Below are 26,053 nucleotides of genomic sequence, written 5' to 3' on the forward strand. Positions count from 1 at the left end.
AAAGTCTCATCTCCAGAGATAGTTACAGACCTACCACAGACATTTTGCTAAAATCTTTTTCCTGTCTGTCACCGCAGTAACTCAATTACGTATGAAAGAGTTTTATAAACAGAAGAGGCCTGTTTTCAAACACCAGTTATCAAAGCTTCTGATATTCTCAAGGTATTATATTTTTTTTATCCCTTGTTTCTGTTTTAAAGAAAATGCTGTTTACTATTTAACACCCATAGTAAACTTTTGAACATTTAAGATTTCTTATCAATCAAAGTTGTCAGCAATAAATTGAATCACAGACTTCCTTAGCTGACAAATAAATTCTAACTTCATATTGACAAACTTCAGAGCTAAGGAGTCCCAGAATTTTACAAAATCATCATCTGAAAAAAGGTAATGATAATGGCTCTTTCATACCTTTTGACATTACACATTATTGAATGTTGTATGTGTACTGAACGTTCAGTATGATGTGATGATTAAGTTCATAAAATCATAGAATTACAGAACAGTTTGGGTTGGAAGGGGCCTTCAAAGATCATCTAGTCCAATCCCCCTGGCATAAGAAGGGACGTATGTCATTAGATCAGGTTGCTGAAAGCCCCATCCAACCCGACCTTGAACACTGCCAATGATGGGTCATCCATAAGTTCTCTGGGCAACCTGGTCCAGTATCTTGCCACCCTCATCATAAACAATTTCTTCCTTAAGTCCAGTCTAAACCTACTCTCTTGCTGTTTAAAACCATTGTCCTTTGTTCTGTTAATACAAGTCCTGGTAACAAGTGTCTCTCCACCTTTCTTATAAGCCCTCTTTATATATTGAAAGGCAGCAATAAGGTCTCCCTGGAGCCTTCTCTCTCTAAGCTAAACAACCCCAGCTCTCTCTCGGGCTGTCCTCACATGGGAGGTGCTCCAGCCCTCTGATCACCTTTGTGGCCCTCCTCTGAACTTGGTCCAACAGGTCCATGTCTTTCTCATGCTGGTGGCCCCAGAGCTGGATGCAGTACTCCAGGCAGGGTCTCAAAAGAGCACAGCAGATGGGCAGAATCACCTCCATCGACCTGCTGGTCATGCTTCTTTTCATGCAGCCCAGGGTACGGTCAGCTTTCTGGGTTGCAAGTGCACATTGCCAGTTCATGTAAAATTTTTCATCCACCCAATCGTACAGATAAATTATATCTGATATAATTGTAAATAAAGAAAAAAAAAAAAAAGGTATTCATTTATTCCTTGCTTAATGTGTGCTTGGCTGTTTTGTGGTGCCAAAATCAACCGTACTCTGGATTAGAGGCACTTTGATACCTTTTACACAGCCATATACTATACACATGGCTATACTTTTCACACTGCCAAATCTAGTATCTTCCATGACTTTGCTAGAAATGCTTAGACATCCTGAGCTACTCACTGATTTCAGACATCTGGCATTAATTTATTTTTGGGTTTGCAGGAAGACAAAACTCATATTGCTTTTCTGGGCCAGGCCATTCTCTTCTTTAAGATTAAAGCACATTTACATTTGTACTATTTCTTGTTTACCTGCTTTCTTTTTAAATTGTAAATGGAATTAAAATAAATTTCTAACTCACAAATATCTCATCCACTGAAATACAAGAGCCTAAAGAGCCTAAATCCTTTATCCTGATAACACAGAAATGGCAGCAGTACTTTAAAACCATGTAAATCGTAGTACATAAGGGCCAAGTGACACGTAATTTTAGGCAAACTAAGTGTGACATTATAGATGAGTCCATCTAGTAGTTTGCTAAAGGGGCACTTACTAAAAAAGGAAGATGCTTCTCCTCTTCTTCCTCCTTTCCGCTTTCCCTGGAAGCTGGTTAAGAAAAAGGAGGAAAGGCAGGGAAGTATGCAGCAAGCTGCAAGATCCACTGGAGCTGTGGAATATAACTTCATGCTGGTCTAAGGCAGGTATTTGATTATCCTGGAGTCTCTCTTTCATCATCTCAAGCAAGCAACTCAGCCCTTAGGGGTCAGGTGTTCCTTTAGATATTGAACTTCCTACTGCAACATAAAATCTGTTGGGTGTTATCAGTATTACTACAATGTGCTCTTCATGAGGAAATATTATAAAGATGGGTAGAAAGAAGAAATTATTTAAAAAGAAAAGTGTGTATAAAAAATACAAGAACTAAGCCAAAAAGAAAGACAAAAAGAAAGCATGAAAAATAGAAAAAATACCCTGAGTACACTAAGTGAAATGTGCAAAAAACCCCAAAACAGTAACATTAAAAAATAACAGGTAGGAAAGCATAATACAGAAGCAGTTTTGCCTAAACAGCACCCTAAATGGGAACATAAATGCCTTGTTTTACAACCAAGTAGTGAGGGAAAAAGATGGAGAACAGCAAAGTTACACTTTACCAGCCTGCCTAATCACAGCATCATTACTTTAGTGCTTTCCCTAACCTTAAAAATATCATTATTTATCTCATTATAACTTTCATTATTATACAGAAAGTGATAAAAAGTTTTCTGTAATGCAAAATACACAACTGGCTTCTAGCATAATAATGATCTTTGGTAGTATTACCAGTCTGTCTATTATATAGTGTGGTTGTTTTAGCAGTCAGAAGTACCACTGAAAAAACCCAGTCATAGTCAATAAAAAGGCAGTTCTACCAACCTCATCAATAAGAGCTTATTACCACCTGGAATTTGAGCCTTATGATTCAGCAGTTGAAATTTCTGCATGGCAATTCACTAACAGGAACCAGCCTGCCAATGAACAATGGTTTACAACACAGAATTGATTATTGTTTTCACTGAGAATTAGTTCCCCTCTTTTTTAACAGTATGGTCTCAAAATAATTAACATACATTTCAAAAGAAGCATGAAAAAGTTTAATTTCTCTCTCCAAGAAACAGCAGGGATGATTTTAAAAGAACCTCTAGGATTCTCAGTACCATCACTAAAACTAAAATGTACATGGCCAGTCTTAGTTTTTTTCTACAGCTAAATGAGATGCAGACAGCTATAAATAAATGGTAAAAGGCTGGAAGACATTTCCTGAATCATCATAGAAAATGTTCATATCATATAGTTCATATGTTGGTGAAGGTATTTCATTATACTTAAAAAATACCACTTAATCCCCAAGACCAGAAGAAAACCTGAGTTCCTGAGTCCAGGTGTACATTCTAACCATTTCCCAGCTCCAACACAGATCAAGACCTGGAAGGGTAAATTGCTTGCTTTCCCCCCTTCCCCACTCCCATGCCACCTAAATTCAAGTCCTAATGCTTTACTATAGATCCAGAGTTGCATTAGGGAGTGACTGGCAGCAAAGCTATACCTCACTAGGTAAATCTGAACATCATCTCTGTGCCTCAGTTTTTCTTCTGGGAAACATTAATGAGATCCCCTTATCTTACAAAGACTTTATGAAAATGCTTATTTGCAAATCTGTTATATACTCTAGTGAAGTAATGCCACAGAAAAGATGAGAGATGTCAAAGAAATCTGTCTTCAAAACAGAACTTCAATAGTGTGTCTTGAATAAAACATGAGAATTCATATTTAATAATGAAGAATACACCTACTGTTGAGCAGCTGCTCATTAAGAAGGCACTCTGTGATGAGGAGACAGGGTTCCAATGGGAAAAGAAATGGCATGTAAACATGCTTAAAAACTGTACATTACGACACAAGCATGGGAAGATCAATTTTTCCTGTTTTTGAGTACTTGACTTAATAGCCTTACAATATTCACTTGTGCCTTCTGTGTGTTTGTATGAATGTATAATCATTCACAGACTCTATCAGCTATATTAAGGTACTGGGTAATCCACTACAAAACTATCTGAAGGTACAACGAAGAGGTGTGGGAAGGTTTAAACAACCAGATTAAAAATCCTTAAAATCTTTAGTTTCTCTGCTCCTTTGTTACACATTTGGGCTTCTCTCATCGAGATATAACTTCTACCAGCAACATCCTTCACCTACTAGCTCAGCCGCATCCTTTATTAAAACCATGATTACAAGCTCTATAAATACCTAGACAGATATTGCTTTCAGTGTCCAAGTGCTGAAGAAAAAGGATGGCAAAAGCATGTTCATAAGTCAGTGCTGAAGGTTGCAGGTTCACAACAGGGACACTTTCACCAAAGCGAGCAAAGGGAGCTGTAAAATATGTCTCCCTCTGCCATCCTGATCCCTTGCTCTGGGTGACTGACTTACTAAATCCTGTAATGTTTCTTTGGGACAGGGCAAATGCGGTTCCCCTTAACAGCTTCACAGTATCTGTGCTAAAAAGGTTACTTTGCAGAGGCACTCCACCAGCAAAATCTTTAGTAGCTTCCTTTAAACTGCTTTCCCAGTCTCTATTTTGGAGATATTTAAAATTTGGATAAAGCTAGCCCCATTCACTTTCCTTGTTGCAACCCCCTTCCAAGCATACATAGAAACCACTGTATTCCTGCAGGTCAATTTTGGCTTAAATCTTTAATCCCAATGATAATGACTTTCCTCACCCACCCTAAGCAAGGAGCAAAGTCCAACCATACCATTTATAACTGAAATTAAACTTTAGGGGCAAAGTTTAGGCAAAAGGTTGGCAGTACATTTTATTACAGAACTTCCTATCCTCATTGCTTGGAGAGTTGTTGGAATTCTCTTACCCCTAGTTTATCTAAAACAAGCTTTGAGATTTCTCCAACTAATAGAAATTACCTTGTCTCAAGATCAATGATATTTTTTTAATTTATTAGAGCATTTTGATCACACTGTTAGATGTCATTTCCCTGTTTTTGTATTAGACCAAATTTTCAGAGGTTCATAACTAGTAGAAAGCCTTTAAAATTTTGAAAGTTGTATGATTATATTTTTGTAAAGTGAAATGCACAATGCACTAATGCATCTTGTGCTGACAAGTTATCTCCTGCAATGTCAGGTGCAAATGAAATCTGTTCAGCAGCTGGCAGCAAATTTTGAACAACCCAGCACTACTACCACAAGCTGCATTACACTGAAGTTTTCCATCATGAAGAGCATGTTACTAAGACATTATTTAAACTTGACTGATTAAAAAATGCTTTAGGAATGGCTGCTTAAGATGTACTTTGTAATCTTGTAAACAATGTTCTGAGAAGGAGCTTTGCTGTGTACAAAAATGTAATACAGAAAAAGGAAACTGTACTTAAGGAGGATTAGGTAGCTCAGGAGGCTTATCATAGTGGAAATGGGAGTCTTTCATCACTTAGTCACCTCTTAAATTCAGTCCTGTTCAATACTGACTGAAAGTCGTTGCTGTTTAGTGACATATGAAATGAGTTTGGGTTTTAGCCCACATTGTAACTGGAAAGCATCCACATCATAACAGGCAGAACCACAAATATCTTTAATCTCCACCCTTGTTAACAATTTTCCCAGATCTGACCTAAAGAGTGAATGTGTTTCAAGAGCTCAACTACTGTCTTAGCTGAAGAAAAAGTCTCTTATGTTAGGGTAAGAGCAGGATGGCAGAACAGGGTGGGAAAATGCTGTTCTAGTCACAAAATACCTCTATGGGCTGAATACCTTCTTCCTCAGAAAAGCTGTCTGAACATATTTCATAATAACAAAAACAGCTTAAAAATAAACCTTCTAGACTTCAGACATATACTAGTACAAATTTGGAAAACCAAGGTCAAGGAGTGTACCATTAATATCAGGCACCACTCTCCAGATTTTTAGTTCCATTTTAAGTGTTCGGGCTCAGCTAAGTTTATCTCGCATTCATTGTAGCTGGATAAAATGACCTGAGCCTGATTATCTTTTACTTCTGACAATGTGGCATCATTTTGCTTTGCTTGTCTTGTAAATCAACTTTGCACTGTTATAAATTACTACATCAGGTGAAAAGCACAGACAAATTAGGCTTATCTCTCCATACAAGATTATTTTCTTAAAAAAAAAAAAAAAAAAAAAAAACCTAAGCATATCTTATTTTTTTTCTCAAAGCAATATATTTGTTTTCCTTCCATATTATTAACGTTGATTTTCATTTTTAGCATAATTCATAATTGTCAGAAGATTTGTGGTACATTTTTGGGTTGATCCCAATAGAGCAGGATTCTAAACAGAGATTGAAAGTATGCAAACACTATAAATTAAAATAAAGATCTAAGAATTCACAGTACCAGCCACTAAGAATTATATGTAAAAGAAGAGACATAGATTTTAGATGAAATTTACCAATACCATGGTATTTCGCAGAAGGAGAATAGTTACTGCTCAAAATAGGAAAGAACATTAAGAAAAAATAATCTAGGAATATAATTTCAGGGCAGAATAACTTAAAATAAATATTTAAATTATATTTTAATTACCTTGTAATTAAAAACAATAAGTCAAGTTTAAAAGCTCATAGGCTAGTATATTTCAAATAATTATTTTAAAAGTGAGAAAAAAAATGCTTTTGCTAAGAAACTGAAGACAGATCACATGCTATTATAAAGGCATATAAAAACTGAGAACTTGGGAGAATGTAATATGCTTCAGAACCTCAAGAATTCCTTGTCTGTAATGTTTAGACTCTTTTTTTTTTTTTTTTTTTTTAATGCTTTAGACAATGATACCTTCATTAGAGCAAGAATTTTACTAAAAGACTTGTGAGCTAGTTCAATTTTCTGTCTTCTAAACATCTTACAATTTTCCAAAAGTAGTTTTCATTGTGTTCCTGAAAACATACTTTACATTTATTACTAAAGCAGTGGTACATCTACTGCTTAAACAGAGAAAAAATCCACAGGGCTCAATAAAAATGGTTTCTATTAAACTGGAATGGTTTCCACTTAGACCCTTGATTCACATGACTCCAGAGCTGAGCTGAACAGAAGTTAGAAGTAGAGGATGTGATAAATCCACATATATTGCGTATTATCTATTTAAATGTGCACACAATCATCAAATAAATGGCACATAAGAAATTAGTTTTTATCATCTCACATTTGGGTGCTATAGGAATTAAGAGCCACAGCATAATCCTGCTCCTATGTATTGATATAATATCTTTTACAAATCTAATTATGGAACAAGTAAATTAGATGTTTCCACAAAGGTCTGGAGTTGACTTGGTGGAGGTTTTACCCTTCCCTTCTTCTTTGAAAGTGCTGTGTGAAGATACAAATTTATAGACAATTCTTAATCATTATAACAGCTGAACCAAAGAGAAACTGTGAAAAGTGGTCTGCTTTTCAGTTAGTCCTGTTAGATTAGAACCTATCTGGCCTTTCTCAATGAAGTAGACTTTACTTCTGCCTTGCTGTATTTCATTATAGGCCACACATCGCCCCAGAGGATTGTGTAGCAGAGTATGACAAATGCTTTAACAAGTCATAAATGTTCGTCAGGTAAGGTTCAATTTATTCCGATATCCAAGGTTTTAATTGCATAAGTGGTTTTAGTTAAAAAAGGTTAGGCACAGTGCTCTCAATGAAAGAATGATCTAGCACAATGATCCAGATATTAGGGTTAAGACTTCCACATCACTTACTCAGTAAAGGAAAGAGATTACCAAACTTTGCACTATTGCTTTTGCCTTCTTACCTCGAGATAAATCAATGAGTGGTTTGAATTCAGCTAAGTCAGCAGAGATTTGTCAAGGACCAAGCTCAGTAATTTAAAAAGATCTGATCTGAAAATGATGAATGATTAGACTTGCTTGAATAGCCTTCCAAAAAAAAAGGCATGAAGCCTGCTAGTTGACTAGAAGGAAAGCCAGAAGTTCTAAATACTCATGGTCATCTAGGCTACCAAGAGAGCTCCATGTGGCCCCCACATTTGTCATGAGTATTTTCTAACTGTGAAAATAAACCACAAAAAAAAAAATTACCTATCAAGTGAAGCAACGTCACGGTCTCCTTCCCTTTATTTGTCAATCAAATAGAGAAACATTTCTAGTTTATGTTTCAGTCAAAGAAGTTCTGTGAGTCAGTGGAAAAAAAACTAAATACAACACTGAGGTCTTTTTTAAAGAGAAACTCAGATTATGTGCAAGACAAAAATCTGTGACAAAAGAAAGAAATTTTATATAATTTTATGTTATCAACTCTGCAAAAAAAAAAATATGCTTCTTTTTAGGAAAAGGATCAACATTTAGATCTTTCCTTCCTCATCTGCATTTTGTTTCATTTTTTAGTTTTTTTGAGGTCCCTGTTTTACATTTATGCACAAAAAAAAGGATTTGAACAAAAATATTCATTTTGTTCAGCTCTAAAATGGGATAGCAAAGTAATCCAAATGTGAGATTACTCTTCAGTCTCTATTTTCTTATGTACATAAGTAAGGAAATGAAATCTCACTCTCTTTTTAAGTTTCTTGACATCTTTAAACTCAGTCTATTGGGGAGAATCAGCGTGCTATGATTCTCCTTATATAAAACCTACAGTAATGACAGTTGCTGAAGATTGATGTTTCTTCCTATTATACTAGTGGAAATTCAACTCTGAATTTCAGTGAAACTCTGGCTATTGAAATGCAGTGTGATGGTAAAATTTTTCTGAATTCATTTAGAAGACCTAAGGGCTACAACTTCCATTCTAGATTAAACAGTTTACTTTTTATCCTACATTAGATGTAGCAAGAGAGCACCATATCATTTAGTAAGGAAAACCTATTTAAGATATCATTAGTATCCTAAAAATTTGTGGTCGCTGTAGTAACACAGAATCATAGAATCATCAAATGGCTAGGGTAGGAAGGGACCTTAAAGATCATCTAGTCCAACCCCCCTGCCATGGACAGGGACACCTTCCACTAGACCAGGTTGCTCAAAGCCTCAACCAACCTGACCTTGAACATCTCTAGGGATGGGGCATCCATAACCTCTCTCGGTAACCTGTTCCAGTGCCTCACCACCCTCATAAAAAAATAATTTCTTCCTAACATCTAATCTAAATCTACTCTCTTTCAGTTTAAAACTTTTGCCCCTTGTCCTGTCACTACAGGGCCTTGTAAAAACACCTCTCTGCATCTTACTTATAAGCCCTTTGTAGACTGAAAGGCCACATTAAGGTGTCCTGTCAGATTTTTGTTTGCCAGGCTAAACAACCCCAACTCTCTCAGTCTTTCTTTATAGGAGAAGTGCTCCAGCCCTCAGACCATTTTTCTTGGCTCTTCTCTGGACCTGCTCCAACAGGTCCATGTCCTTCTTGTGATGAGAAACCCAAAACTGAATGCAAGTACCCAGGTCAGGTGCCATGAGAGTGGAATAGGGGAGGAGAGTATCATGACAGTATTTTACTTCTGTCTGCCTTAGTGACAGGTTCCTTGGTTCCGCTAGACTGACTTTTAAAGGTTATGTCTGATTTTGTTCCAAAATATAAAGTGACTTTAGAAAAAAAGCTTTTTTATTTTCTTCAGCATCTCACTGGATGGAATGGTTGAGCTTGGAAGGGACCTCTGGAGCTCATCTGGTCCAACCCCCCTGCTCAATCAGGGCCCTGGAGCCCAGGACCACATCCAAAGTTGGAGACTCCATCACCTCTCTGGGCAACCCATGCCAGTGCTTGGTCACCCTCACAGTAAAAAAGTGTTTCCTTATATTCAAAGGAAACCTCCTGTGTCTCAGTTTATGCCCATTGCTTCTTGTCACTGGGCACCATCCTCTTTGCACCCTCCCTTCAGCTATTTATATACATTAATAAGATTTGCCCTCAGCCTTCTCTTCTCCAGGATGAACAGAGCTCTAGTCCCAGGACTCTCAGTCTTTCTTCATAGGAGAGATGCCCCAGTCCTTTAATCATCTTTGTGACCCTTTCCTGGACAATGTCCTGTAGCTCCATATCTCTCTTGTACTAGGGACATATGGAGCTTCATATATAACTCTACCAAATCTTTTAAGATATTTTAAACACAAGTTACATGTAAAATGCATGGGGATTTATTTCCACTCTGTTTCATCTAATTAACATCAGATGATGTTAATACTTTCCTGGCATAACTTGATCCTTAGAAAGGTCAAAAGATCACAGCAGAGAGGCAGTTCAGCTTGTTCAGCTTGCAGGGCATTCACATAATAAAGATAACCAGACAAGGCCCCCACTCTGCAGTTACCTAGCTTGTGCCAGACTGTAATTTCTGAGACTTTTTACACTTAAACAGTTCAGTTGTGATTGTTCCACAAAGGATTAAGTACTGATACGTACTTTTGCTACGGTTAACAGAACAATAACCAGCCACTTGCAAAAGTGGTGTTGAATTAGTGCTTCTTCATATAGCTTGCACGCAAGTCTACAGGGGGCTCCAAAACTCTTTGCAGTGATCTGCTTTGGATTAAATTAGTGTAATGCAATTTACAACAAAAACAATTTCTGAACATATTCATTTCTCTTCCTGCACTCAAACAGGAATGAAGGAAGGGAAGAAGAGAGGAAGGAAGAAAAGGATAATATTCCATTCATTCATTCATTCATCATTTCTTTTTCCATTTTTAGACTGTAAGATTACTTCTCCTCTCACATGAATTATAATTAATAGCATTAATAAGGTGCTTAGCTTACATTGAAAGAAAATTAATGTTATTAGCCAGAGAATAACTCTCTAATGCATGTCACATGGAGTGACATTATAACCGTGAATGCTTTAAACACTGAATTCTGCTAAACACACATCAGTATGCAAAAAAGCAGTAGACATACATAGTCCCAAAGCTTATCCAGAGGCTTTGTACCTCATATTTTTGACATGGACTGTAATTATACTCCTCCACATTGGTTTAACAAGTTACAAACAAGAAACATTGAAAGGAGTATTTCATTCATTTGTCTCATAGGTTTTTCTCCTCTTAGCATGGAGACCGCCTTATAATTGAATTATTGCCCAATTAGGTAATTGATTCTCAATAAACAAACAAATGAAAATAAAGAATAGTCTTTTATTTAGAATTCTCAGTTTGAATGGACTTCTCTGTCTTATTATAAAGGCTGTTCCTTTTTCTCTTACAAATGTCAGCTAAAGCTTTCGTTCTGACCACAGATGATCTCTCAAATAAGGAACAATATTTTATTTGCATATCGTGGTTCAATCTTGATATAACTTATTCTTTCCTGGTACCTGACAGTCCTAACTTCTAACTTTTGTTCTCTCTTTTTTCTTTTTTTTTTTTTTTTCAGTCATTCACAAGGGTTTGCCACAAAATTTCCGACTCAGAAGATAACACATTGTAAGTTTATTTTAGAACTAAGTTGGTGTTTCTTTTCCTACCAGATGCCAAACATTTCTGATATACTATAACGCAGCTTTCCATACACTCATTTTTTTCTTCCTATGCTTGTGCTGTCTTTAATTAGAAGGGTTTGCAACATATTGTTATATCTGGACTATTTTGTTCTTATTGCTTTTGCAAGTTACATTCATCTATGCATAAATAATAATCATTATTATATAATAACAATTGATGCATTAAGACTCATATTTTCAGTGGAGGTTAATGAAAAGAGGTAGTCCCTTCAACTGAAAAAAAAAGAAAAAAAAGTTATTTTATTCCTTCAGACTTCTTTGGAAATGTCAGCCTTAACTTTTTTTCATCATTCTAATAATGGGGGAGAACTAACATTTTCTACCTCCTGGAGCAAATATGAAATCTGTAAACAGAGGAGACAACAAGACATAAGCAAGACCAAGCAGCCAGACCCCCCAGTGAAACAAAATTTAATGCTTGTATATTAGCTTATGACAGATGAGGATCTGTTTCCTGATTGATTAAGCCAGCTCTGGTGCCCCTGATGTTCCTGCAATGGATTATTAAGGACAATACATGAGGAAATTTATGTATCTCCTCTCTGAGTTTGTTTGAAATTCCTATGTTATCACCACTAAATTTGTATCTCTGATTTATCCCAAACTTTTTTAATAATATGCTTCTGTCCTAAGAGCCTGTGGTCATTCTGGAAGACAGTAGTGGTTTTCAGTCTGCATCATTAAATATCAGCTCCTTTGGTTTCCAACTTGCTGCTTAAAACCTGGAAACACTCTCCTGAAGGAGGCAGAAAAATGTAATGGCAGCAGCAAATGACCAATTAGGTTGGAATAAGCTAACTATCATGGAACAGAAAAAGAAATAGTAAAATCAAACACAGACAGTAAGATCAGTTAATGCTCAGTTGCTTACTACAATGCAGATGCAAACAGAAATGACAACACACGCATACTTTTATCTAATGAAAGCACTTGATTCACCAAATGCTGGTAGCCACTGACAGAAGTGATAAAGATTCAGGGTGTAATACAACTGGAGTGAAAGCCACTCTCTCTACAAAACATGGTTTATAAAAGAGGTTTTCTTCACCATTTCCCACACTGAAAACCCTTTGTAAGCGTATCATCATTTCCCACAAGGGTTTTTCCCATTTTTGCAAATACTGCACTAAATACATTACAAATTGATAAATGTACTGTGCTGCCTTTTGTCCTGTAGATTCTGGAGCTAAACTTCTTGATGCAAAATATGCAAAGAAATATACATAATGCTTAACTGCATCTGCTTGCATAGTTTAAAAATATGTACGCACCAAAGCTGAATATCTGTTTATAGCAACTTGATAAGGAAGCAACATTTTCTTGAGGAAAGCAAATTTGCAGAGTTGTACTGTGAACAGAATCAACTTGGGCTATATGGGAAGGAGGAAGGTAAGCTCATTGTTAGCTCCTAAAGCTGTTATTCTCCAATATGATTATTTTCAAATATGAACTGTCAGTTCTTTTCACAGGTGATTATTTCTGGAACCAGAAAGTCAACTCAACACATCTAGAGAAAAGGGAAGACTGTTTAAAGATGTAATGATCTACTGCTCTCCAGCCTCAGAGAGAATGTAAGGCTCTGAAGGGCAAATTGTTTGCTTTTGATATTCCTTCACGAACAGAAGTGGACCTCACCTGACTGATTTCACTAATTCAGAGAACTCACTAAAATAATTAGCAAATTACATTTGCACACTTATGCAATACTTAACATTGTAGTCATTTTATTTGAATATATTTTTATATCAATATCATGTGGTCACTTTTTGAGTTAGTACATCGCTTTATGAAGATAACCTGCAGAGGCCAGATGGCACCCATGGGGTTGAATTCAACCACTCCACTTCAAATGTCCATAGTTGAGGTGTTTATGTCTCTGCTAAGTCCATGCTGTACAGACTACCTTTGTAGTCAAAGAAGAGAGCAGGCATTCATAGGACACAATAAATTTGGTTATAAAGTAGATATTGCAAAAGGTCAGATTATTGTGCCTTTAAATTAACTGTTTCTTTCCCCTAAGTATAAAGGACAAGTACGTCAGATACACCATAGACATCCAAATTGCAGAAGTCTGCATTTGGTGGATGTGAACGTATGACTTTCATGAATTTCCTCAATTGATGTTGGAAGCACATATAACATACCCACACTCCAGTCCATTTCCTCCACTGCATCTCCATATAAACCGTGCTTGCTCTTTCCTCTGAAATTTCCTGAAGCATGAAGAGCAGTATGGACATGAAGATAAGACAGGACAAGAAGAAATGGTGCATCAGTGTTCCTGGAAAAACAAAACAAAACTATACCCCAAGTCTTTAGTATATTTTATAACAAATAAATGTACAAATATTTATTCTACAAATAAATCTTTCTAGAGCAGAGCTCAAAAAAAAAAAAAAAAAAAGGAGGAAAAAGAATACTGTAACTGATTACAGGACAATCCTGAACACACACACACACACACATACACACACAATGTCATTCTTAGCTGTATACTGAACGGAAAGAAAAAAACCCAACAACATCTAATTTATTTGTGTTTGCCATAGATATTGAGAGAGGAATTCTTTAAAGCCAGGAACCTAGCAATTACTGGCTACAAGCACCTCTCTTCATTTTACAAGTATATATTCAAAATCCCAAATACAATTGCTGCTCAAAACCATACCTTCAGAAATGCATATATACACAAAACATATTCCTCACAAGGTCATATGGAAGCTGATCAACTACATTATTATCAGGACCAGGGTCAAACATACAGTAGTATCATTAAGTATGTTAAATCAAGTATACTACTACTTTTCCTCCTTCTTTGTCCTTGACTAAGGAATACAACTAAACCTTCTCTTGACATTTAATGCTCCGTGTGTGTATGCACGTGGTCAGTGCACAACACTACAAGTATGTTGTACTAAAGAATACGTAATCTCAAAGTACATACTAATAAAAAGAATTTTTTTTTTCTCACAGTAATGAACAGTCTCCATTGTCTTCAGTCTATTTCCTGAACTGATACAAAAGAAAAAATGCAATAAATGGACTTTGTAAATTTTGCTGTTCATGTGATCTGTCAACATGATATTTATGTTCAGTTCCAGCAGGCTGTGAAAGCACAGCTCAAGTAAGAACTGTTTCTTATGCATTATTTATAGAACTTTATTTAAAATTGTGCAGTACTAGCCAAATTTATTGCTATAGGCTCTAACAGCATTTGTAGTACATTACACATACTGTAAATATCAGTTGAATCACAAAAGCACTACCGAAAAAACTTGTCTGGATCTCACCTTAAAGCACATGGCTAATTACTGAGTATATTTGGCTTTATTTAACATACCTTCTCCCATCAGTCTGTGGTGGAGAATACCTGTGATTCATGCCAACATCAAAGGGACACTATATATTTCCTCATGCAGCTGATTCATCCAAACTTTAAAGGGGGAATGAACAATACAGACATGCACATGCAAACTGTCTCTTTAAAATAATTTAAAAAAATTATTAATCTTTAGAACCTGAAAACACAGTCTTTTAATAAAGTGGATTCATATGATATTAATACTTTATTCTTAAGGAAAAATAGTTTTAATTTAGTATATTTATGATCTATTTTCCCTCTGTCCTTGGTTGGATCTGCTTTTGCACAAGTTGCATGGTTAAAGCTTTCTTTTACTGGCAAAGGCAGCAGCACATAAACACAAAATGGGAAAATTTTATCCAGATTAGTCACTTGATATGTGTGCTTCTGACTAGGACTTTTTCTTCATAATAAGTTTCTCTTTTTAAAAAAAAAAATACAGAATACATATAACATTTTTCATGTGGAAAATGGAAACAAAATCATTTTAACTCCCTACAAATATTTGTGCATGTATCCTATATTATCTTAGTATTATAAATTACAGATTTAAAAAAAATAAAGAAAATACAATATTTTTCATAAGATACGCTTTCCATGAAGTTGTTTTTATTGCTATTTGAGAGATCATATCATCACAGAATCATAGAATGGTTATAGTTGGAAAGGACCTTAACGATCACCTAGTTCCAACGCCCCTGTCATAGGCAGAGACACCTCCCACTAGACCAGGTTGCTCAAAGCCTCATCCAGCCTGGCCTCGAACACCTCCAGGGATGGGGCATCCACAACTTCTCTGGGCAACCTGTGCCAGTGCCGCACCACCCTCACAATGAAAAATTTCTTCCTAATATCTAATCAAAATCTACCCTCTCTCTGCTTAATACCATTACCTTTTGTCCTGTCACCACACTGCCTGATAAAGAGTGCCTCCCCATCTCTCCTGTAGCCCCCTTCAGGTACTGGAAGGCTACTATTAAGTCTCCTCAGAGCCTTCTCTTCTCCAGGCTGAACAACCCCATTTCTCTCAGCCTGTTCTCATAGGGGAGGTGCTCCAGCCCTCTGACCATCTTTGTGGCTCTCCTCTGAACTCACTCCAACAGGTCCATGTCCTTCTTATGTTGGGGGCCCCAGAGCTGGACACAGTATTCCAGGTGGGGTCTCACAAGAGCTGAGTAGAGGGGGAGAATCACCTCTCTCAACCTCCTGGTGAGAACTTTTCACTACTGTGGAAACAAATAACATGAGAATTCTGTGTCAATGAAACCGACTGAAAACGTCAGCACTTCAAGTAGAAAAGGATGTATACTTATAAGCTTAACATTTCATATACATATTAATGTAACACTGACCCTTAATTAAAGAACATTTCTGCAAGGGAGATGAGTTTTGTTTTACAACCTGCATTTTCTACTGCATGAGATCATCTTTTACTTTTTCCTTAAACACTGTTCACTGAACTGAGAGTAATATCCAAATTCTAGGGTAAAACACCACAAAAATTTACTTCATACTTACAGTGGTGTAGACACAATTTACTTTTCATGCAAACTGCCTTGTTCTAATGTACCAGATACTTCTATAATGTATATCTATATTGCTAAAGTGAGTATCAAAAACCTCCACTGTAAATGTCATTTTGAAGAGATAATAACTCAGGTTTGGCATTTTTTTGTTGGTTTTGGCTGTTTGTTTGGTTTTTTTTAAAATGGAACTGACACAAAGATCTAACTCCCATAGTCATCGAATCAATGATTGATATGGAAGGGCACTACACCATCTCTTCTTGCAACTCAAATTGAGAGGTTCTGATTGACAGCTCTCTGTCAGGTGGAGAAGTGTCTCACCTATTAATATCCTATAAAAGATCATAGGCAGCCATTTATCTCCTGCCAAAACTCTTTGAGGAGAATCATACCTGACTACTTTTACTATGACCTTGAAAATGGAAAGATAACATCAGCTAGTAGGTAGGAGAGAAATGTGACAATAACAGCTTAACTCCTGAAATACTTTAGTAAACAGCTCCTTCAAAAATGTATTGCCACTATCTGTTACACAGTTCAAACCCACAGAACTTCAGTTTCAAAGGGTCTGAGATTTACTTACTCAAACATAATAAAAAATTTTTATCCAAACATGAATCACACAGACTTTACAATTTCCTGAGTAGCCAGAGAGATTACACACATCTGACATAAGACAGTCTTCAATGCATGCTTAACTGATCTTGAAAACATCTAAAAGCATCCCGGTGCTGGTGACTCTTCTTCATTGCATGTTACCAGATTCTCCTTATTTAGCATGAGGAGTCTTTACCTTATTCAAGGACTTAGTTCAGGCTTGAACTATAAACCACAGCTTTAAAGTGGGTGAGAGAGCAAGTTACAACTCACCTGACCTTGTGCTTTGCACATGGGTCTTTTAACTTTTTTTTCCTGAAATTTTCTCTAAATACTTGTTTCAATGAAAACTTCTTGGATATTTTTGTTTGCTTTTCTGTGCACTGATGTTAACCTAAGACAACGGCAGCAGAGCAACAGGTGGGGCTCTGAATTTGTTGGCCTGCACCTGTCAAATCAAACTGAGATTTCAAGTATGATTGTGTACTGGAAACATGATCAGAACACACCATGATGGGGATCCATTTTACTTTTTCACAATAAATTCTAAATTAATATGATGTCCATGTACGATCTTTTTGGACAACTTTTTTTTTTTCTCCTAGATGTGAAATTATCCTTACCTTTTGCCACAAAGTACATATTTTTAACCTGTTAGACCACTACAGCCCCTATAGCAGTGGAGGTACCATTGTTCACATCAGCTGACTATGAAAGCAGATACACTTGGCTTTGCCTGAGCTGGGCAAACATTGTGCTGTGTTAAAATTGGGTTAATAGTTGCTCCCACAATCCTCAAAGTCTTATAAATTACAGCAAATTCATCCATAAGACTGAAATAGCCTGCAAAAAACTATTTGAAATAGTTATGGGGTAAAAAAGATTACCTCTTATAAGAATAAGTACATATGATTTAATGAGACCTTTTCATGTGAATACGTCACAGTACACGGGAGTCACAGATAAGATGAAAGAAAACAAAACTGTTGCAGTACACAATCTGAAGATACATTTTCAGTACAAATATTTAACAACCTGTCAAAACAGGCAGATGCAAATCTAACTTCTCCTTTCCTGTAACTTTCCTTTTTCTAAAAACATTCTTCTTATTCAGTATCCCCCCCAGTGGATAAATTCATTCAATGCTTATTCCCTAGGGCTCCTTCTTCTACTTCCAGATTAGATCACTAATTAGACAGTGCTCTTTGTTACTGGACTGACTGAATGTACTTCATTAAACCTTGTTCCTGCAGAAGGAAAAGGTAAACTTTGGTGTCCTGGGTTAAGCTGAGACAGAGTTAACTTTCTTCATAATAGCTTGCAAGAGGCTGTGTTTTGGATTTGTGCTCAGAAGAAAGCTGATAAAAAATGATGTTTACGCAGCTGCCAAGGTCTTTCAGCTTCTCTGGCTGTCTGCACACAGGAGAAGCTGGGAGGGAGCACAGCCCCAGTTACCAGCTCAGGATTTGATATTAGGTTCGGGATTGAGACCCAGAGTGGCCAATAATCTATTCCATAACATACACGTCACGCCCAGTATATAGGTGATGATCCTCTGGAAGATCAGACTCTTCTGGTTCCAGATCACTCTCCCAAGGCCTTCCCCCCTCCCACCCGGGTCAGCTCTCGGTCCGGGACGCTCGGACTGTTATCTCTGTTCCGTGAGTGCGGTTTCGGGACTCTCCCTGCTCCGGGATCGTTAGCCAGGAACAGGCTGAGCCTTGGTCATCTGGTGGGGGGGCAGTATCACTGTGTGTCACTCATGTGTATATTTGTATATAGTATTATTTTCAATATTATTGTAGTTTAGCTATTAAATTGTTCTTATCTCAACCCACAAGTCCTTTTTTCCCTTTACCCCTTTAATTCTCTCCCTATCCTCGGGGGAGAGGGAGGGGAGGGGAGAGGGAATTGGGTGAGTGGGTGTGTGTGGTTTGGCCCCCAGCCAAGGGCAAACCTATCACAATTGCCTTACTTGTATCAAAGCAGGACTTTGTCCAAAAAGCTGGGTTTTGTTTTGTTCTGGCTTCTAGCAGTGCTAAAATCCTTGTTAGCACGAACAAATTAATGAACAAATATTTCTGTCTCACACCTTAAAACACATATCTCATATTTTCAAAATTTTTCAAAATCAGAAGAGAACTCCAGACTACTTGGGTGTGACTTATCAGAATCAGAAGAGGTGTTGAAAATGGATTGAAAAAGGGGAGGAAAAATAAGTAAAAATATGGAATATCTGACTCTTTCTAGAATATATTAAAAGTAGGATGTGTTACTACCATATCTCCATTTGTGAAATGATTCTTCCAGGCAAATAGCCGAAATACTTTTAACATCTCTAATTTCATGCCCATTTCTTCCTTTAAATCCTTAAGGTACACAATACATATATATTTTTATTTCCTTTATCTATAACCTTTTTTCTCCCCTTCAAAAAGTACATTCTTGTAAGCATGGGGAAAAAAATAAATTTCTCACCTACTAAAAATTATACTCATTGCTAAATCCCTCTCCTCCACAAAACTTTGGAGCCCAGTATCCAGATATAATGCTTTTAGAAATGTTCCATTTAAAATGCAGTGCATTACAAATTGCAGAACTAGTTAGGTCTGCAATCATTCTTGAATGACTTATGTAACTCAAATATTTCACTTTAAGATACTCAAATTATATGAAAAAATATTTTAGCTCTTCTGTTTAAAAGGAACAAGCAGAAGGCTGAGAAAAAGGGATGAAGAGCCAATAGAGTTGTTATGACTTATAATTTATGACCCTTTTTAATATATATGCACATATACACAATGTGTATATGAAGATACACAAACTCTTCTCTGTAATTTGTATTTTGCTGTAAAGAATCTTCTTGCAGGATTCATAAAAACACCTGATTTCAAATTCTAACTCCAGTACAATGTATCAACTGCGTGATCTTAAGACCTTGTGATACATGAAGAACCTCTAAGCCACAGTCTGATAGATTAGATGAAAATCAGTGTGAATATGTGTTGTAACAGTGTTTCAAGGACTGAAACAGAATAGATAAAAATAAAATAAAAAATGTATTATCTGTCATCACAAAATTTTGAATATTATAGCTATGCATATTATGGCTATGCAATCTATGACTGAAAAAATAAATCTGACTGAAAATTTTTCAACATCATCTTCACCATAGCTTTTGAATATAAACAAGTTTGTATGCAATACTGTTTTCCAGAAGTTAGATTTCATTAAGATTTTTTTAACATTATTATGAATTGTGATCAGTTATTCAAAATTGTCAGAAAGGCATTCTGTATCACAGAGTGGTACTTCTGTCTTGTTTATTTGTTAAAAACAGGTCTCTGGCATTTTACAAATTTGGATTGTTGGTGCAGCTGGTCATTAAAGGACATGCTGAAGACACATGAGTGACAACCACATTGAACTTAACATGAAATAATTAGCATCAATTTGACTTTCAAATATGCTGTAATGTCTAGAGAGTGTTCTGATAGGTTTACAATATCCTTGCTCTTCGGAAAAAGAAACTAGAACTAACACACACTGAGCTGACCTGCCCACTTATAATTAGGGTGAGCAACTAAATCAGTATTTGTTTTCACACACTGGATCTGACACTTGTATATTGTATATATTCTTCTACAGTGTCATTTCTGAGCATTCAGTATTGTATTTGCTCTCTTTCAATCTACCTAGGAACAAATGAAAACAGTAATACACATATCAGACTAAGGAAGGACAAACACAATATTACCTCTCCAAAAACCAGACCAAAGTAAGTACAACATCACATAGCTACATGCTATGAAGAAATAATAAGAAGATTTGAAAAATACAAAATCTAATTATTATACACATGGTAAGAAGTCATAAAGCTGACGTTATGACTGAGAAATAGTTAGAAAATAGAATAATGTCAGGAAGTCCATTGCCTGTACTCTGAAGAACTTATAAAGGTAATATAGGTAACAGGTATAACAAACTTATCTATATAAAACATTTATGTTGCAATTGTTACATATATAAAACTATATTTACATTCATATATATTATGTATAAATATAGCATAAAAAGGCTATATAGGAAGTAGCAGTGCTGTTGAAGATGCATGATAGCTGACAATTTTTAGTTTGATGATAAAATGTTTAAGAACCAGTTAAGGCAAAAGACTCTGAACTCTTCAAATTCAGGATAGTTTGAACTCTGGTATACCTATGCACAGGGATTACTGGTCTACAGGACTGAGCTTGCTACTTATTGTTTTATTTAAACAAAAGAAACCTGTATGACAAATCAAGTGTTGAGTCAAACATGTGGCTAAAGGAGGGTGGAGGGAGACCGCTTGCTGAAAGAAGTGGAATAACAAGAATGCTGTGGAGCAACGATGGCTTCCAAAAACCTGGTGACCCTTCACTTTTGAGTGCCAGATGTCTGACTGCTTCTGCAACCTGGTTGCCTCCTGATGGCCATTCCCTACAAATGGTCAAAGTCAGCAGGCTAGTCATAAAAACATTGGTCTACTGGTGCACTGGAGTTGACAGGTATGGACTGTATGATGTCAAAACCAGTGTGTCAAAGCAAATATTGATTTTGTTGCTCACACTAATACATGCAACAGATCAGTTCAGTGAATATTAATGTAATTACTCCTATACCCAGGAGCAAGTTTTATGGTCATACACTTTGTATGTGAATTCACTATAGGGCACAGTTAAGATTGCTCAAATGTCCTAATTTCTTCTCAATACCTTAATGTACTTGGATATTCTTCAATTTAACATTGACTTCAAAATGGGTTATAGTTCTTACTATAATTGCAGCATTCCTGTAATGCAAGTTTATTGTAAATTACGAATATATGCTCTTAACCTCGACTTCAATTTAACATCACTTTTGCCTGGAAACTACATTGAGAACTGGGGCCAAGTGCCCAGCTGAGGTAGAGCCACTTACCTCCAGCTGAGTCAACAAAGCTGTGCTGACTTAGATGATACATTATTTTGCTTGCTCTAAACACTGACTAAGCTATACAATAACACTCTGCACATTATCAATATTAATAAAGTTTAAAGAGTTACTAGTTTTCTAGCACTGATTTCCAATCTTCAACTCACCTGTCTTGGGGCTACCATTTTATTGTCATTGCACTGAAATCAATGAAATATTAAGAAATATCCAAAACATCATCAATCACTACAGACACATTACACACTTGTAAATCACGAAAGAATCTGCCAACATATATTCAATATACTCAAGAGTCATTTAAAATCACCAAATGCTTGGTTACTAAGCAAATAATTTCTCAACAATTTTCAAAGCGGGGGTGGGGGGTGTGTGTGTGTTTGTAGTAAACAAAGTACTTCACTGTTAAATTAGTTAGAATCTAGAAGAAAAGGCATCTTTATATCTATCACCATTCCCAAGGGGAAATAAAGATGTAGTTTATTTATAAATATCTATGAGAATGTTGGTTGCTGAGAAGAGTTACTCATAGAATCATAGAAGCATAGAATGGTTTGGGTTGGAAGGGATCTTCAAAGATCATCAAGTTCCAACCCCCCTGCCATGGGCAGGGACACCCTCCACTAGACCAGGTTGCTCAAAGCCTCATCCAGCCTGGCCTTGAACACCTCCAGGGATGGGGCATCCACAGCTTCTCTGGGCAACCTGTTCCAGTGTCTCACCACCCTCACAGTGAAAAAAAATTCTTCCTAATATTTAATCTTTGTCTTTCAGCTTAAAACCCTTACCCCTCATCCTATCACTACACTCCCTGATAAAGAGTCCCTCCCCATCTCTCCTGTAGGCCCCCTTTAGGTGCTGGAAGGCTGCTATAAGGTCTCCCCGCAGCCTTCTCTTCTCCAGACTGAACAACCCCAACTCTCTCAGCCTGTCTCCATCACTTTTAGAAATTTGATATAAAACCCATTTCATTTTGGTATGATGAGTAGAGATGGACACATCAAATATTTATAATAATAGAAATTATAGAAAAAAATGCAGCATGAGATCAAGATTTTAGACAATTTTTCTTGCTAACAGTCTTGACTACTACTGCATGCAGGCATGAAGTCTAGAATATTTAGCCCGATTCTTTGTTAGAAGTTCTCATTTAGCAATGATATGTGAATGTATTCACAGTACCTTGTACATACTTTCAGAATAGTAATTAAGGGACTTCTTATGTCTTAGAACATGTTTTTACTTTTAACTAACTACTTTTACAAATGGTACAATGTGTTTCATAAGTGACCAAGAAAAATATTTTTCAAGACGTTAAATGGATGAAATATCTTTGCCCTAAATATATTGATTTATATTTCAGAATACACCAATATATACTTTTATGATTTGACCCCATTAAAAGCCCTGTGGTAACAATAACACCAAAGTAGATAACTTTGCAAAAATGAAGAATGATTTAGGATGATTTTGTACACCAAAGTTTAGGTGACCCAGTGTGTTGGCTATTAAAAAATCATTGCTTACAAAAAAATTTATTTCCTAACTTGAATAAATTAAATATTTTCAAAATTAATCTGGCATAAAAGTGGAAGTATCTAAAATGACAGTATCTTAAAAAATTGGTCTTATAAATGCCATTTAATAGATGTATCAAATCAATGGTGAAGAACAGTTTCCCACTCCAGAAAAGTCATGGGTTATGACTTGCATTGTGCTTTGACATAATTAAGTCATACCTCAAAAGACTTTTCATATTTCAAGTTACATTAAATTCTCAAGAATGAAAGTCCTAAAAAAGTTAGAAGTTTTTTTGATTTTTTTTCTGAAGCATGTAAACATAAATAGTTTATAATTTTTATAGAGAAAATAATTACATACCCAATAGAAAAAAACTATAATTTTCACTACACATATTAACTTCAGTCATCTTTTAAAGAAAAAAAATGATGGTAACATATAATGACATATTCCTCGTGCCCATCAGTTCACATTTTTTTCTACTTTTTCGGAAGCATCGTCATTGTGAAATGTGAACTTATAACTCAGTTAGAAACCTACCTTCTTATAAACTGCACGGCTTCCTTTGTCAGTCTCTGAGTAAGGTTCTCATAGGACAGTGGTTGCTGGATGATCTGATGATCCCTCATTAAGAAGCAGTTCAAGTGTCGAAAATGATAAAAGAAAAAAATCAAAACCGCAAGTAAAATAGCGGTTATTAACAAGCAGTAACCCAGTGCTTGGAAAGGTACTTTGAGGAGGCCAATGTACTGCATTATTGCCAAAGAGACCAGGGTGATTCCAGCGATTTGGATTGGGATGACAAGGGATTTCTGAATGGCTTTTAAAAATACGCTGCCTTGGCCAGGTTTACAGTCTCTCAAATTGGTCACGGTAAGCCCATAAAAGTAATCAAATCCATGACTGAGGGGGTGGTGACAGAAGTCATTACTGCTTTCACAGTTCATCCCAAGATGCCACTTTCCTATCAAGAGAGAAGGACAGGGAGTATTTTTGTAGTTAAATCATCAAACTTATAATGTGCACTATTCCAGACATGAAACTGTCACTATCTGACTGACCACCCCCAGAATGTATTGTGGATCCTTATTTTCCATCTAATCTTTCTTTATGCCTTCATCAAAGACTATGTTCCATGTCGGCCTCTTCATTTTAGTTAGAAATAGTTTGGCACAGCTCCTGATGGAGACCATTAAATTCTGAGTGGGCTTGCAGGTCACTGAAGAGCAACAGAGCCCTAACAGATAGTTAACTTTGAAAATGAAGCCTTTGTGCATGTGTAGCTAAGTAGTCATAAGAAAATAATGTTTTGTAGCAGCTACTGCTTTTTAAGGAAGAACAAATATGGAGTTATGAAATATCTCTTCTGAAGTCTTTCTGGCAAATCATTTGACTAGTATAAAAATAAAAAAGAAGAAAATTGTAATAAACAGGAAATAAATCAAGAATAGTGAAATTACCAAGGCATTTATTATTTAAATGACTACAAAATCTCTAAAATTGCCAATCTCTCTCACTATATACATAATGTATATATATACACACTATATACACATATATACTATACACATATACAGAGAGAGGGAGATTAATTTTTATTTATATATATTTTATAGAGAGAGAAATAAAAAAATGAAACAAGAGTAAGAAGTAAACTACTGCCAAATACTATCTCTCACAGCATTTTGTCTCACTAGGAAATAATTCTAATTCTTCAGTAAAGTTGGACACTGACTGACACAAGAAAATACTGAGTCTGATTTGCATTGTAGTAGGATAATCTGTGTTCATGCTGATTCCAGTAAGTATCTAGGTAATTCATTCTGTGACTCAGGTACAACCCCTTACCATATTCTTATACATTGCTTAGTGCAACAGACCTAACTATTTGGTAGCTATTGTTTACATTCAAAGGCATAATTAAAAAAATACAAATTCAGTTACGCCTATTGACATAAATTATGGCTAGAGCTATGCTCTTTGGTCTTAGCAATAATGTCTGTCAAATATTTGACAAAATGTATCACCCTTGACAAAACAGATGATAACGTATATTGCTGGGCCAAATATTTTTTTTTCCTGAATCAAATACTTAAATACGACCAGCATAATTTGGGTGTTGTGATCTTAAAAGAAATAAACAAAAAAACACACAAACCCAGTAAGACCTCAACCCCACAACCTAGCCCAAATAAATTTGAAATATTTTTTTCTAGAGACTTCAGGATACACATTAGAAAGTACATGACAGGAATAACGCATATATAGAATTTTCCCCTTTCCCAAACCATCCCAGCTTTTACATATCTGTAAGAAAAGAGTTCTGATGCAGATACTCCTGAGCATCTCCTGGGTCTAGAGAGCAGCATATTCATCCCTCACTGCTGCCTTTAGCAATGACAACGTGGGTACTGCAGTACCAAATTGGGTAAAGATGGGGGTCGGCTCTGATTTTTTGAAACAGTACCTAGCAAATGGGCTCCATGCCATTATTTCTCTTTCACAAACAACAGAACTAAGGTATAGGATGGGAATGTCATGTGCCTAAGTTCACTCGTCAGCAAAGGTAGAAAAAAACCCCACAGAAATCTTGAGTCTAATTGAATGCTTATTTGAGTCTAGTTTTCCTTGTACATCTTTTCATGGTCTTAGGTTAGAAATACCTTCTGTATATCACAGAAGGAGGTATAAAAGCATTTTCACGTCTGCTTATGTGTCAGTGAAATTCAGAGGCCTGTACAGTTCTCTCATCCCATTGGAAGTTTTCCCACTTACTGTCAGATGGCCCCTCACCTGAGGCAGCATTCTGCTTTCTGCAAGCATGTGGTGGGTTAGCCCTTGGCTC

The 26,053-nt window shown here is 36.2% G+C and overlaps 1 protein-coding gene across 1 annotated transcript in view; it reads right to left on the bottom strand.

The window, feature by feature from the left end:
- Positions 1 to 24,176, bottom strand: part of STS (steroid sulfatase (microsomal), isozyme S) — a gene marked incomplete at its 5' end in the record, with an annotated part of 76,182 nt that extends 52,006 nt beyond the window's left edge. The window contains 2 exons of the mRNA XM_010078675.1: positions 13,380 to 13,516; positions 23,749 to 24,176. Coding sequence (XP_010076977.1) covers positions 13,380 to 13,516; positions 23,749 to 24,176 — 565 coding nt within the window. The remainder of the gene's footprint in view (positions 1 to 13,379; positions 13,517 to 23,748) is intronic.
- Positions 24,177 to 26,053: the final 1,877 nt, after the last annotated feature.

This window comes from Pterocles gutturalis, unplaced genomic scaffold (genome assembly GCF_000699245.1).
Source record: "Pterocles gutturalis isolate BGI_N339 unplaced genomic scaffold, ASM69924v1 scaffold10913, whole genome shotgun sequence".
Taxonomy (NCBI): domain Eukaryota; kingdom Metazoa; phylum Chordata; class Aves; order Pterocliformes; family Pteroclidae; genus Pterocles; species Pterocles gutturalis.